Raw genomic sequence first — 13146 nt, 5'->3', positions numbered from 1 at the left:
TCCTCATCAATGACTGACATTGTACGTACCGATACCTAGCCGTTGTGCCACACCAAATCCACGAATACGTATTGCGGCTCCTTGCGAAAATAACGCAGTGGCAGGATCACCCATCCTCGTGCACTCTGATCCGCCGACTGATATAAAGTCCGGCTCCAGCTTTTGCTGTCACCAGAACGATAATCGCACCAAAATGCATGGACGATGACGGTGCCCCCTGAATATCAGGAGGGACAGGCGGCCGCGCCCCTATCGCCCCAAAAATCCACTGTCAAGGTTCTGGGGGCCTCGCACATACTATCACAACCTACCTCGTGTAGAAATACTCACGGTCGCGAGACTTGGGTGACAGCAGAGATACCTTCATGGACGCGATGCCTGGAATTCAGAAGATTCCATTATCGCGGCTGTCCCGGACGGAGGCCGACATCGGCTGCTATCACGTCGTCTGGCTGCAGCATGTTACTGTGAAGACGTGAGCAGAGGGCGCGTGGAACCACATAGCGCGCAAGGTTAGGTAAACCCATAGCACATGGATACCGAGTGCTTTCCAATCAGACTGCTGTCTCACATAGGGACCGGTCTCCGCGTCACATCATGAGATCCGGAGTATCCTCCATAACCTTCTGTCAACCAATCCTTGAAGTCTACCGCACCGTCTTCCGTTGCGCTCGCTGATCTCCTTCACTTCTTGCCGCGTGGGGGGTAGCGTGACGGCGGCATCTGACCGTAGAAATGGGCCAAAATTCCGTCCGCATGCGTAATTGTGAGGTTGAAGATGGGGTGCGCAGCATTCTGCAAGATAGGACAGCGTGCCAACGGTGAGAAGCCGATCGCCTCGTGTATCAGAGGCATTAGGTTGGCCATGGCACTTACCACGCGATTGGCCGCGCCGCCAACGTACGTAGTCGTGCCTTCTTCCTCGGACCAAGAGAGCGCGTGTGCGAACATCTGTTTTCGCAATTCTTCAAACGTCTCACGCTCTACGTCCGAGGGGGAGACGTATGTCGCGCCTACGCGCAGTCAATATCCAGCGTAAGTCGAGATATGCCGGATGGGAGCGTACCGCTCTTCGCGTGTGCTTGTACTGGATCCCACGTCAACAAAACAGCCTTCTCGCGAGCCTTGGATGGAACAACGCGGTGCTGAGCGGCGGCTAAACCGGCGGCACAGTACAGGGTGTGGTAAGCATCCGCTGGTCTAACGATCGCAAGCATCAACAAAGACCATGACAAGCTATACGAGGTAAAGCGCGGGAGACGACACTGACTTGGGCGGCTTGTCTCGTAGACCCCCAGCCGGATGCTGTCCAGCGCATAGGATGTACTCTTGCAGAGCACGCCTGTTGAAGAGCGAGTCTGAGGGACATCGGGCGATGGCATAGTTCGAGGTGTTCAGCCAAGCGATCAATAGTCATGTGAACTGTGCTCACCATCAGCATCATCCCACGCCTTTGCACTGTCCTCGTCATGTTCGTCGGTAGGTTCTTCGCCTGCGGCGATATGCGACGCCGCAAGACCAAGTAATGTCTCCACTAGGACGACACAGCCGCCAACCCACCAGCTGTAGCAACCGTCGACCAGTTTGTTTGTCCGGCCCTTGAACCCTCCGAGTTCGATGGGGAGGCCCTGCATCTGCACACACCAGCGGAGTAGGGCACGTGTGTTGATCTTCGGCTCGGGGAGAGGACTGCCGGGCACAGGAGGATGATACAGTTTGATGAACGGTTGCAGAAGCACCCAGGACGCTGTGGCACAGAATGTGTAGCCTCCGTGAGCCTCGCCGAGGGGAGGGCGGGGCGCAGTCGGGTCTCTCGGACTTGACAGAGGTGTTGTTGCCTCCGTGTCATCTGAGATCTGACGTGAATTCGCCAATTTGGCGGTCATGCACTGGCAACCCTTACCTGATCCGAAAGCCCATCCTGGAAATGATGCATTACCGAAGCCGCCTTCGTAGGTCTGACATGTCGCCAGGAAGTCGGGTACGCCTGCCAACAGCTCTGGCGTGATCAAGTTGAGTAGGGTGGCTACCACGAGCAGACAGTATATCCCTCTGTGAATCAGACAGAGTCTAATCGGATGTCATAGAGCTGAAACGTTCGACTTGTACTCGCCTAACATCCACCTCACCATGATGACTCACAAGAAAGGAGCCATCCGCTTGCTTTAGCGACATGAAGAAGTTGTACATCTTGTTGCTACATGATCCATAGGGCATCAGGAACGATCGGGATGAGGGATTAGTTCCACAAGCTTCACCGATCTATGGCATCCCATCCCCCACCTTCACCGGGTCGACCGACTACGGCGAAGGCGCAAATAGCTGCATAAGTAGGAAGAAGATGTGCTGCTTGACCGGGGCCACCCGCAAAGCCTCCATCTGGATGTTGCAGCGCTAGTAAGGTCTCTATCGTTCTGCATGAAAGCATTCAGATGCGGCTCCCTACAGACTTCATGCAGCCCACCTCTTCTTGGTCTGATCGTCCAGACCCGCGCCGAGGATGCTGAACCCGTGAAGTGTCCAGTATATCAGCCAAGGTTGACTGGCATCCTGAGAGGTGTACCGTTCTGGGAAGCCTTGGCGGAGGTTGCGGAGAAGGAACTCGAAATGGGACTTCTTCTGCAGCGCGATTTGAGGGGTACCGGACGAGGGAAGATGCGACTTGATAGTGATCTCCGTATCGGACTGAAGCGAGGAAGTTGCCGTGGGATAACCATCAGTGGGCGTTGCCACCATCTCGCTTGCCCTTGGGGCTGCCATTCAAAGTTAGTTAGTATTGGTGGAGTTTCCGAGAACGTTTCAGCAAGTCGTAGGGTTTGCTGCTGATTGTATTGCTGAGACTGTCCGGAGGGTAGACGATCTGTCAGATACTTGAGATAGCAGGCACGCCTGCGCGCAGAAAGTGGACAATACCCAAGGCTTTGTACACGTTCAGCCAGGCTGTGGGTCTTGTTAGCAGCCTGAGGTTGAATCCTTTCTTCGAACCCGAATGAACTCCGATGCCGTCTGGGGACTGGACGAGGCGGAGCTTCAAGTGGTGTGTCGGAGTTTTCCAAAGTCATGCGGCCCGCGCGCGTGCTACATGTCCAGCTCCCGTCAACCCTCGCAAGTTTGACAAGGCCACCTATGTCGCCCATTTGTCTGTATCAAAAAGCTCACGAATTGAAGCTGAAGCTCTGAAGTTCCAGCATTGCAGCGGTCCGCCCGGGCCAGATCCTGTCGATCCCCGTTTACTAGACTGATGTAGGAATCGTCTTGTGAGTCCTGTCGATCATGTCCACGAACAGAGTTGTGCTCGGCAGGGTTTGTTATTGATGGCGCATCTGCACTTAGATCAGGTACGGAAGGTGAGATGAGGTGAGTAGCACGGGGCGCGCTGCCCGCTCTACAGAGCCGAAGGGTCAGGCAAATCTCTAGCTGAGTACGCGTGATCAGCTGAAGGTATCAGGTGCGGGACGCGCCACGTCCTCGTACGGCCCGCCTATGTATGTCTACGCTGAAGAAACGTCGTCATTGCTCAATCATGTGAGCAGATCTCAGATGGCTTGAGGACGTATATGAATGTACGGATTCATTTCCCCTTGTCAAAATCGCTCAAGCTGGCTTCCGGATAGCTCGTCAGTCACTATCACTATGGCTACATGCTCCAAGCTGTCCCACCTGCGCGGTCTGTGTTCGCTTGCGCTTGTATTGTGTACTGCTACGGCTGCGTCAGCAAGGCTGAAACCCAGATTCCACTGGGACCATACCAAGTATGTCTACGCGTTCGGGGATTCGTATACCTTCGTGCAAGGTACGCAAGGGTATCCCACTTTCAGGTACGTTTCCCCTTGAAGTGAGACCGGTAAGGTACTTATAGGAATACCTAGCTTCATCGGGAATGCATTCAACTTCTCGTTCACACCTGAGGAACTTGTCAATAATGAGATAGTAGCGAATGCGGTACGTGGACAACGGTGTACTCACAGAGGTTCCTACTTGACGCAAGCATATATTAGTCCAGCTCAGGCGGCTCGTCCTGGGTACGTTTGCTCAGCTCTGCCATACAATATCTACATCTCTGACTTCCTTTATAGCTTGAGTTCCTGACAGGTTGCTTCGAGGGGAAGCCTTCTGATTGCGCACCGCACCAGCTATGGGATTTCGCATTCGCTGGCGCAGACGTTGACAAGGCTCTGTAATGCTTCTCATATCATCGTGAACGTGCCATTCGTGTACTCACGTCTCTCTAGCCTTCCGCTCCACCACAACTTCTCAGTCGACCTCGTCGATCAAGTCCGGCAATGGGCGCTGTACGCAGCTGACGTTGTCCCGCACCCGCCTGAGAAAACCCTTACCGCGTTCTGGATCGGGATCAACGACACGGGCGACACTTTGCGTAACACCACAGTAAGGTTTCTTGCCGTCGTCCTTGCAAGCCTTCGATTGATTATTCTCTCTTGTATACCAGTTGGACTTCAAAAGTTTCTGGCAGCTGGAGATGCGGTCCCTGTTTGGTGCAGTGGTCGGTTCTTTCTCTCGTTGGTCCTAATCACGCTCTGATGCCGGAAGCTTTTCCAGCAAAATGCCTACGACCACCACCTCCGCGGCACGTATCTCTTCGTCAACGTACCACCACTCGAACGCTCCCCGAGTCATATCGGCACGTCCACTGCCCCACTCTACAAGCAGAACATCATCGACTACAACACCGCGCTCCTACAACACGTCGCGCACTTCGCGGAAACGCACCGAGACGTCAACGTTCTCACCTTCGACGCCCACACCTGGTTCAACCATGTCCTAGACAAAGCGGCGGACTATGGCTTCACGAATATCACTGGGTAAGGTGCAATCATAATTGACTGAAGCGCAGGATGTTGACGTCTATGTCAGATTCTGCCAGTGCGCAGACCCGACATTCTTCTGGTATAGTGAGTGCTGTCTTCGTCCCGATAGGTTCTGGATCCTGACTCCTTACCCATCGCAGACACTGGGCACCCGACCGCACATGTACATCGTCTACTCGGAGGCGCAATCGAAGCTGAGCTCAAGAGAGCCTCGTCATTCTGATAGGGCGAAGAGCTATGCAGCACGTGTCAAGGCTCCAACTGCTCTGCTTGATGAACTTTATCTTTATAACGTCATTGCGAAGAATACAATAGAATCAGGGCCCGACTACAAGTGAAATGCCTGCAAAAGCTACGAGATGCATACGGGTACGAATAGCAGAGAGCGAACACAGAAAGCGAGCGAGGTACTAGGAGAGCGTGGATGAAAATCAGACCAGATGAGCCGCTAAACGAGAGTTAGTGTTTCTGTATCCGTATGGGTCTGCAAAGGCTTGAGATCTGGACTTGAGATCTGCGAGATATCTATCCAAGGCGTCGAATTGCTCATCGTCCATAGATCCGAGCGGCTCGGTGATGATACCTGGCGTATCGAGGGCATCTCCTACTTTCCGGAATGCCTCGCTGACCCGTCGAACAGAAACCTGGTCCGTTGGCGCGCTCGGTGCGCATGCATCGCACGTGAACGAGAAGACGGCTTCGACAGCCTCCTTGGCGCCATGCACCTTCTCTAAGGCCTCCGCCAACCGAGAGGCGATGGGATTCTGCTGCTGTTCTTCGGCCCTGGCCTTGGCTGCCTCAAGGGCGGCTTTCAGGCGTCTTACCTCCTCGAGTTTATGCTCCATATCTTTCTGAAGGGCCTCCACGCGCTCGAGGGTCTCGCGGACCTGCTGTGTGGCGTCCGGAACAACGAGGTGCTGAACGCCGACGATGATCGAAAGAACCATGACGTCCACTGCCGTTAACACCGCCGAAGCAAAGGGAGAGAAAGGTATGGCGATGACAGACTGATTGGTACATGAGCCTTTACTCGCAGCTAGATCTGTGAGGGCACGTACTGCAGCCCGAACGGCAGTCTGTAGAAGCCTTCGTCTGCGCATCTTCCTCTCGGCGCGTATAAGCTCATTGCGAGCATTATAGAGAGGTTCTGCCTCGTCGACGCCCTTCTTCAGCTCAGACTCCACGTTACACAACACCTGGTACCGTTCCTCGAAGAGTTTGTGGTGCTTTTTGTTGGTGCTCCTGCAAACATAGCCTGGCGTAGTCGTAATGTGGACGGCAGCGGTTTCGAGACCCTGCAGTGCGAGAGAATCAGATAACATAGATTAAAAGGAACATGTTGACATGCATTGAGTATGGTTGTCCGCTGCAACAGCAGTATCTCTCGAAGCTCAGCTTTCGACATGAATGAGGAGAGACTGTCGCTCTGGCCCTCATGATAGTCTTGTAAGAGTGTGACCAATGTGTTCGTGGCTTCGATAGCTCGGAGTATCTCGGCTTTGATAGGAGGGAAGACCAAATTGAGCCCAACGGGCCTCTGACTCTTAGGGTGATCCCCTACAACAATCATGGGCGAATGATGAGCTGCTGCACTCCATCGAATGCTCTACTATGACGTACAGCATGAGCAAGAGGGATCGTTTCTAGCCTCAGTAGCGGTGTAAGCTAGCTGGTTTGCTGCAGCAATTTCCCGATCGGCGGGTTCAGTAGCCATGTCTAACATTACGCTTGCGCCACCAGCGTCCGACTCGGTGTTCGGTGGAGCGCCGTCATCTTCTAGAGGCATCGACGATTCCGCTGAGGTGCGAGTAGATGATACAACAGATACGGGCTGGCCATCCATGGTGCGACCGCCAAACAGAGGTCGTGGCCAGCCACAATGGAGGTGGAAGAGTGCGATGCAAGAGAGGCCTCCTGCCAGACTAATGGGCGCCATGCGCTCTGTACGCAGTAACCATATGGGGAAGGTATTTCTCAGCACCCCATGTCGCTCTTGATGACCTCGACCGTCCCTCCAACCCCCCAGGCACTCGTGCAAACGGTGTTCTTCGGTCGATGCTCACTCAGGCGCGGACACTACGTCGTTTATCGACCCAACATCACGGCTATCATGAGCGTAGCCCACCCGTCAAGGTGGAAGGTGTTGGAATCCTGGCGTCAAGATGGCGAGCTCGCGGAACGAGCGCCACAGGTCCCGCCCCCCCGACGGATACCCGCGCCCTTATCTACCCCTATTTAGCTACGTATATAAGCCTTTTGTATCTACTGTGTACGGCACGCGTTTGCACCGGCCAAACGCGAATCCCATTTGTGCCCGCTTGCCCTCGAACTTCTTCAGAAGGATGATCATTGAGTACACTGAAAGACCGGACCTCCAAGTAGAAGCCGGTGCACGTCCAATCTGGCGAATTGGCGAAATGCACCGGCGTATCTCAGGTTTGGAGCCCCACGAAATTGTCTATTCTTCACCTCATTTCCCGAAACTCCTGCGTGAAAGAGGATTTTAGACATGTGGTTGCGGGACGTATGCTTCCAACTTGAGCAGGGTTACGAGCGGTGTAGGACGGTCCCTTTAGATACTCGACTTCCTGATGACGTGAAAGAAGTATGGGAAACACCCAAATACACATTCGGTTCAAGGCATGGATATAGAAATGCCTGTCAATTTGACCCATTCCCCTTCCATGGCATTCATCACCTCCGAAGGTATACGTAGATGGTGGTACAACAGTCTCATAGATCGTTTCATTCGTCTAATATATATATATATATACATTCAGCAACCAAATAACACAATCATTTCTTCCGCCATCGACTGATACGACACCAGCAACCTCATCAGATATAGATGGGAAGGGTCGGGTTGAGTCCTGTCCAGTCAGGTCCCTCAACAAAGCCCTTCTCGTCGATCAAGAAGTCCTGTTTCGGCAAGGTGTCAGGACAGATTGTAGAATTCACAAAGGAGGCGGCTTACCATCGGACACTCGACAAGCGCACCACGGACCTGAGACAAGCGTTCCTTGATACGCGACAGAGGGACGTCCGGCACGACGTGGCCAGTCATCACATTGGGGACGTAGTTCTATGGCATATCCCATTCAGTGATCCAAGAATGGGCTATGGCTCTAGATGAGTGGGAACTCACATCGTATTGGCTCCAGGAGCGGATGAGGTTCGTGGGCACGGGCCGGAAGATCTCAGTGAAGATCTCACGGTTCTTGCGGGCAGTGCCATTCCAGAGGTCGTGAGTGCTATCAGCCAAGGGATCGGCAACAGCGCGATCCTCGTCGTCCTCGGTCTCATCGTCATTGGGATGAGGCGCGGCACGCATGAAGGAGTCAGGACGTTCGTCCGCGGTGCAGAACTGTGGTGGGATGAGTCCGAGGTGCTCTAGGCTCCGGCTCAGCAACGGCTCGTGAGAGGAAAAGGTAGAGACGAACTAACCTCTGTAGAGCTTGCGACGGAGGGTTGCAGCAAATCGAGCAGCCGTGTACGGTTCGCCGTCCATGCTCGATTCAATCAAATCCTCGTCCTCAATAACGAGAGCGATCTCTGAGTCACCATCTCCCTGCATGTCCTTCGTCAACATAGAGAGATGGAACAAACGGTCGTACAGCTTACCTTCTGACTACGATCATTCAGGTTGGCCGATCCCATCTGCAAGCACAGTCGTCAGACCAGGCAGTCGCAACAATCACCATGATACTCACGATGACGCGCCGGTCATCCACGATCATGACCTTCGAGTGGATGTACAGAAGCTCGGAAACGTAAGCATTTCGCTCTTCCTCCTCAGTGCCGGCCCAGCGCTCGTCGAGGAGGCTTGTGCGGTCATGCAACATGTGCTGCACGACGTTGTCGGATACATCCTCGTCGGTCCGGAGCTCTTCCGCAGCACGGCGCCAGCGGTCGATGATCTCGCGAGCTTCCTCAACGCTGCTCGGGAGCTGGTACTTCTCCACTTTAATCTCGGGCTTCTTGCCGGATGTCGACTGCTCCTCCAGCATCTTCCCTGTCGGGATCGAGACGGACACATCCTGGGGATCCGAGGGGCTCTCGCCGAGGCCGACCCAGAGGCGACCGAGGGCGACATTCACTTGGTGGAAGGGAATACCGCTGCGCTCCTCGATGCGGTGAACGTACGAGTCTGGGGACCTGCGGTCAACGAAGATAGCGACATGGTATGTAGGCTTTGCGTACCCCAAGGGGCGTTGATGCGGTCGTAGGCACGGAGATGGTAGAAACGGATGTAGTCCGAACTGGCGAATCGAATGTTAGTGTCACCAAAGACACTGCTCTGAGTAGCACTCACGGCTCGTATCCCGCCTTGCGGACCTCCTCGTAGATACTGTGTCCCCCACGGTTCATTGTGCGATATTGCGCCGCCATGATGATTTTGACGGAGGACTCATCCTTGACTGCAATAGGAGGTCAGCAACTTGCCACTGCACTAGAAATATGTACTGACTTTGTCCAGCGAATCCTGGGACTTCGGGAATCACGACGACCACCTGGGGAGAGACGAGTGAGCGATTGAAGAAGCTGACGCTGGAGATAAACTGACCCGGAACTTCTTGCCCTCCTGACCAGCCCGAACGATGCGTTCCACTAGCGCCTTTGCAATCTGGTTCTTTACAGGCCCATCCTCTTGCGTGTTGGAGATGCTGTAGTGGGGGTGGTTAGTCCGCAGTGTCTCTGCCATTCCAAATTCACGATCACGAACAAGAACTGATTCTCTGCAATTTATTCGTTAACTACGTCCACTCAGAAGAACGCCGAAGGCGCTCACCGATATAGATGAAGTGCTCGGACGTTCGAATCAAGTCAATATCTGTCATTAGCCCGTCAGATCGGTATCTCGCAGTCGGACCGAGAAGTACGCACAAGCGTTCTGGATGCTGCACTCCGTCAGAACACCGTGGCTCCAGTCCGAGACACTTCGGACGGCCTGCACACGACAGCTGCCGCGCGTGATGGGATACTCGCCATCATAATCGGCAGTCTCACCGCCGTGGGGCCAGTGGAGGTGGAAGCGGTCCTTGAAGTGTCTGCCAATTTGATGCCAGCGCTCGCGGTGAGGATGGCCTAGTAGCGAAGGGGTCAGTGAAATGCATGGTCCTCTCAGAAAGGCTTGACATACGGACGACAGCCTCATTAGGGGACGCCTCAATGTCGTGCGGAAGCGCGAGCCAATCATATCGCCTACATTACATATTCTGATGAGCGCGGGCACAGACACGAGCGGACAGAACACTAACGCTTCGTTACGGTACTGGCAAAGGCAAGGGTAAGCGACGATCACCGTGCAAGTTGAAGATACTCTCACCTTGCGCTTCTTGACCTCGTTCCAGCGCTCGACGAAGTGCTGAACAATGTCCAACACGACTTCCCCGGTGAGAGTCATGTGCACATCGTGCCACGGCATGCGCGCGGCTTCAAGGGAACTCAAGCCGTTACTGACATAGTTGGGGACATCCTGGAAGTCCATAATACGAGCGTTGTTGTAGTCCTGGCCCGGGAAGAGCACGGCAAACGGATCGGTTGGGTGCACATCCGCGAGAGGATGAGTGTGCGTGTCCCATCTACCGAAACAGAGATCGAGGCCACCGATGCACGCGTAGTGATTGTCAACAACCACAACCTTCTCATGGTGTGACCAGAACTCGACATCATCTGCCCATGTCGCGGCACATATCAGCTATCGAGAGTAAGGTGATATGGATGGACAGCACCTTTGCTACCGATGTGGTCGGGGTGGCGCATGCAAGCGATGTTGGGGTGAAGCGCTTCGAGGGCATGTTTGGTGTGAGCAGAGCTCATCGACATCGTCTGCGTGACTTCCTTGTAGACGATCACGTAGACTTTGACCCCTTGTTCAGCTTTGCGTTTGAGCACTCGATCGAGTCGCCATTCCGGGTACTTCGCAGGCGGACGACGCAGGTACAGCTCAGGAGTGAGCCACCAGTCCTATGATGGGGAGCGATGAGTTTACCGTTCAACAGCAGCAGTAACTGCCACGCCATCGCGAAGTAAAGCCGGAGACCAGTGAATATCACCCGCCGACGGGCCATACCCGCGAGAGAACTCCCCATGTTACAGCACGTTATGGGGTCTTCGCCGCGTGCATAGTAGCCCCACATTCTCGCAAGATGCGCTTAATCTCACCATGCGGTCGTGTCATGGCCGCCTGGGATATCACCGCCCTGGTTGATTGAGAATGCACCAGCGCTATGCATCACCGCCCCGGAGTTTCGACATGTCGGAAGGCAGTTACGGCGGCGACAATGGACGTACCAAGATGAAGATAGCCTCCTTCGCTCTATCGAGCAGCTCCGAGACGGCCCACATGTAGTCATGGCCGTCGATATGCCTGCATAGGGGTTGGCCATGAAGCGCGAGTTAGGGCTGCGGAACGTCCCGACGCACCATTTGACGAAGTTCTGAGAGCGCTGGTTGGCGAACGAATGGAAGCGGTGGCCGGACATGATCTCGGCGCGGACCATGTCCGCCCTCTTCTCCTCGGGATCATCGTGACGGCCTGCAGCTTGTCAGCGGGGATGGACGTTGGGCAGCACAACGGAAGGGGTACAGACGATCCGGGTTCAGAATGCCTGATAAGATAACAGTCAGTGTGGCTGTCAAATCGTAGCGAACGAACCCTAACCAATGGCCATTGCCCGAGCATGGTCGAGGCCCTCTGGAAGCTTGTCCGCCAGTTTCTCGAGCTTATTGAAGATGCTAGCCATGGTGGGGAAGTCGTAGTTGCGGTAGAGCGATGGTTTGAGACAAGAGGGTCTTGGGCGATGCGCGATGGTCGTCTAGCGATACGCCTGCCGGCAGCAGCCGCTGGATGATGATACGGCAGATGACGATGCCGAGCCTTGTAGCGCGCCCGCGGTCTTGGCAATTGACTCCTGAGTTCGAGCAGGTGAGTATATCGAAGACGTCTCTAGATGAGGGACCCGGTTTGTTATTAGGTACTTCAGTCGTCATTTTTGCGCCTGTACCTTTGCATGCTAAAAACTTACGCCACCCGCCAATGGCTGTATGTTCAACGTACAAACCGTCTGTGCACGTAGAGGGCGTCCCCGATATCTCCTCTCCACCCATATACTATAGGGGCTGGACGTTCGGCAGATGTCAGGCAGAACCATGCACCCTCGTTCGCTGGCACCGTCGCTTTCCCTTGCCTGCAGCCCTGAGGCATGAAACCTTTGGTTCCTTCACCCAATGCTCGTCGTTCCTCTAGTACGGGAACAGCGCTCCAATGTCCTTCTCCGTTCGAGTTTCAAGAACTAATGCCTGTCACTTTCATTGCGTACGCGTACGCGCCAGTAGTCCAGGAAAATCTGCCAGAAGATTAACCGGTGGGAGAAGGTCCTCGACATCGACGTCGTATCCACGTGGCGCCGTGAAGTTGTTGGGCAGAATCTTGCAAGTGTTCACCGACTCGGATACCAGAAGCGAGGTAACTGTATAGTCATTGACATGGGGAAAGGTTGTGACCGAGAGACGCGATCACCATCGCTCAGCTCGACCACATCCTCAAGGAGCTCAGGTACGGCTAAATGCGAGAAGGACCGGCCGTCTATGTGAGTAAGACCGATGCATCGACAAGTAGTACGACTCTGTCGTGCTGTACTACCTCTACCACTGCCTCCGGAGCTCCTTCCCTAGGTGGTGCACAATTGGCTGGACAGGAGGCTCATGGGCTGTACAACAAGGGAACGTCGGAGATTCTGTGGATGTGCTCCGACACGCTCTGGAGGATGTGTTCGAGAAATCTTCAGCGAAGGTTATTGGACTCGTTGCGCAAGGCGGAAGCCAAGGACGTGATAGATCCCGATCGTATGCCAAACTCTCGTGCCCTTCACAGCGCTGTCACTCATCTCTTTGTACTTGTAGGGAGATGTCTTGTCCTAGTACGATACACGGGATGCAGGAACGATGCCGCTCAATCACCTCACAGACTCTGAGGCAGTTCCCCTCCCTGCATAGTCCTCGTGTGCGAGTCCTATGGGGCATGTTGACCGCTTTGTTTGTGCTTACTACTGATCAATCGTCCTTGCGTGGAGATGACTTTTCCTATCTTTGATCCGCCTCGAAGGGAACTGATTCGCTCTGAACGAAACTTCGTTGAAGGGTTCTCTTCGGGTTATCCGGTCCCGTGTCCTGGATCTGGGGTTGGTTGGGATATTCTTCGTTGTGTATAGACCGTACACCATCGACATCGCGACGTTCTCACTACGGTACGCTCTCACCTGCTAGCTGTGCGTATATGTTATCGTCTAGTTTGCCTCATTCAAGATCAACTGCG

At 54.3% G+C, this 13146-nt stretch overlaps 3 protein-coding genes across 3 annotated transcripts; 1 reads left to right on the top strand and 2 right to left on the bottom strand.

Moving 5' to 3' along the window:
• Positions 1 to 430: 430 nt before the first annotated feature.
• DICSQDRAFT_85477 (terpenoid cyclases/Protein prenyltransferase) lies at positions 431 to 2747 on the bottom strand. Its single transcript, XM_007365148.1, has 9 exons — positions 2465 to 2747; positions 2259 to 2414; positions 2114 to 2197; positions 1904 to 2052; positions 1433 to 1849; positions 1271 to 1358; positions 1067 to 1200; positions 877 to 1013; positions 431 to 795 (listed from the first exon to the last, which is right to left on the bottom strand). The coding sequence occupies exons 1-9, from the start codon at positions 2734 to 2736 to the stop codon at positions 685 to 687; spliced, it is 1548 nt and encodes a 515-aa protein (XP_007365210.1). The 5' UTR covers positions 2737 to 2747; the 3' UTR covers positions 431 to 684.
• Positions 2748 to 3633: 886 nt separating this feature from the next.
• Positions 3634 to 6683, top strand: DICSQDRAFT_154827 (uncharacterized protein; the record flags this gene model as incomplete). The annotated part of the gene is made up of 13 exons (XM_007365147.1): positions 3634 to 3710; positions 3732 to 3818; positions 3870 to 3942; positions 3999 to 4022; positions 4077 to 4177; positions 4233 to 4389; positions 4451 to 4504; positions 4561 to 4823; positions 4876 to 4913; positions 4970 to 5836; positions 5888 to 6124; positions 6178 to 6386; positions 6450 to 6683. 10 exons carry the CDS (start codon positions 3634 to 3636, stop codon positions 5050 to 5052), a joined length of 957 nt encoding a protein of 318 aa, XP_007365209.1. The 3' UTR covers positions 5053 to 5836; positions 5888 to 6124; positions 6178 to 6386; positions 6450 to 6683.
• An 868-nt stretch (positions 6684 to 7551) lies between these two features.
• DICSQDRAFT_161260 (phospholipase D/nuclease) lies at positions 7552 to 11596 on the bottom strand. The gene is made up of 21 exons (XM_007365146.1): positions 11494 to 11596; positions 11423 to 11440; positions 11256 to 11367; positions 11124 to 11199; positions 10562 to 10796; positions 10156 to 10502; positions 10088 to 10101; positions 9970 to 10031; positions 9714 to 9914; positions 9619 to 9660; positions 9553 to 9565; positions 9394 to 9493; positions 9298 to 9340; positions 9142 to 9247; positions 9030 to 9088; positions 8540 to 8976; positions 8451 to 8486; positions 8274 to 8397; positions 7975 to 8219; positions 7804 to 7911; positions 7552 to 7748 (listed from the first exon to the last, which is right to left on the bottom strand). Exons 1-21 carry the CDS (start codon positions 11573 to 11575, stop codon positions 7668 to 7670), a joined length of 2541 nt encoding a protein of 846 aa, XP_007365208.1. The 5' UTR covers positions 11576 to 11596; the 3' UTR covers positions 7552 to 7667.
• Between the last annotated feature and the right edge of the window lie 1550 nt (positions 11597 to 13146).

The sequence above is a fragment of the Dichomitus squalens genome, assembly GCF_000275845.1.
Source record: "Dichomitus squalens LYAD-421 SS1 unplaced genomic scaffold DICSQscaffold_11, whole genome shotgun sequence".
NCBI lineage: Eukaryota > Fungi > Basidiomycota > Agaricomycetes > Polyporales > Polyporaceae > Dichomitus > Dichomitus squalens.
Note: the sequence above shows the minus strand (reverse complement) of the source record. Positions and strands in the feature narration are given on the sequence as shown.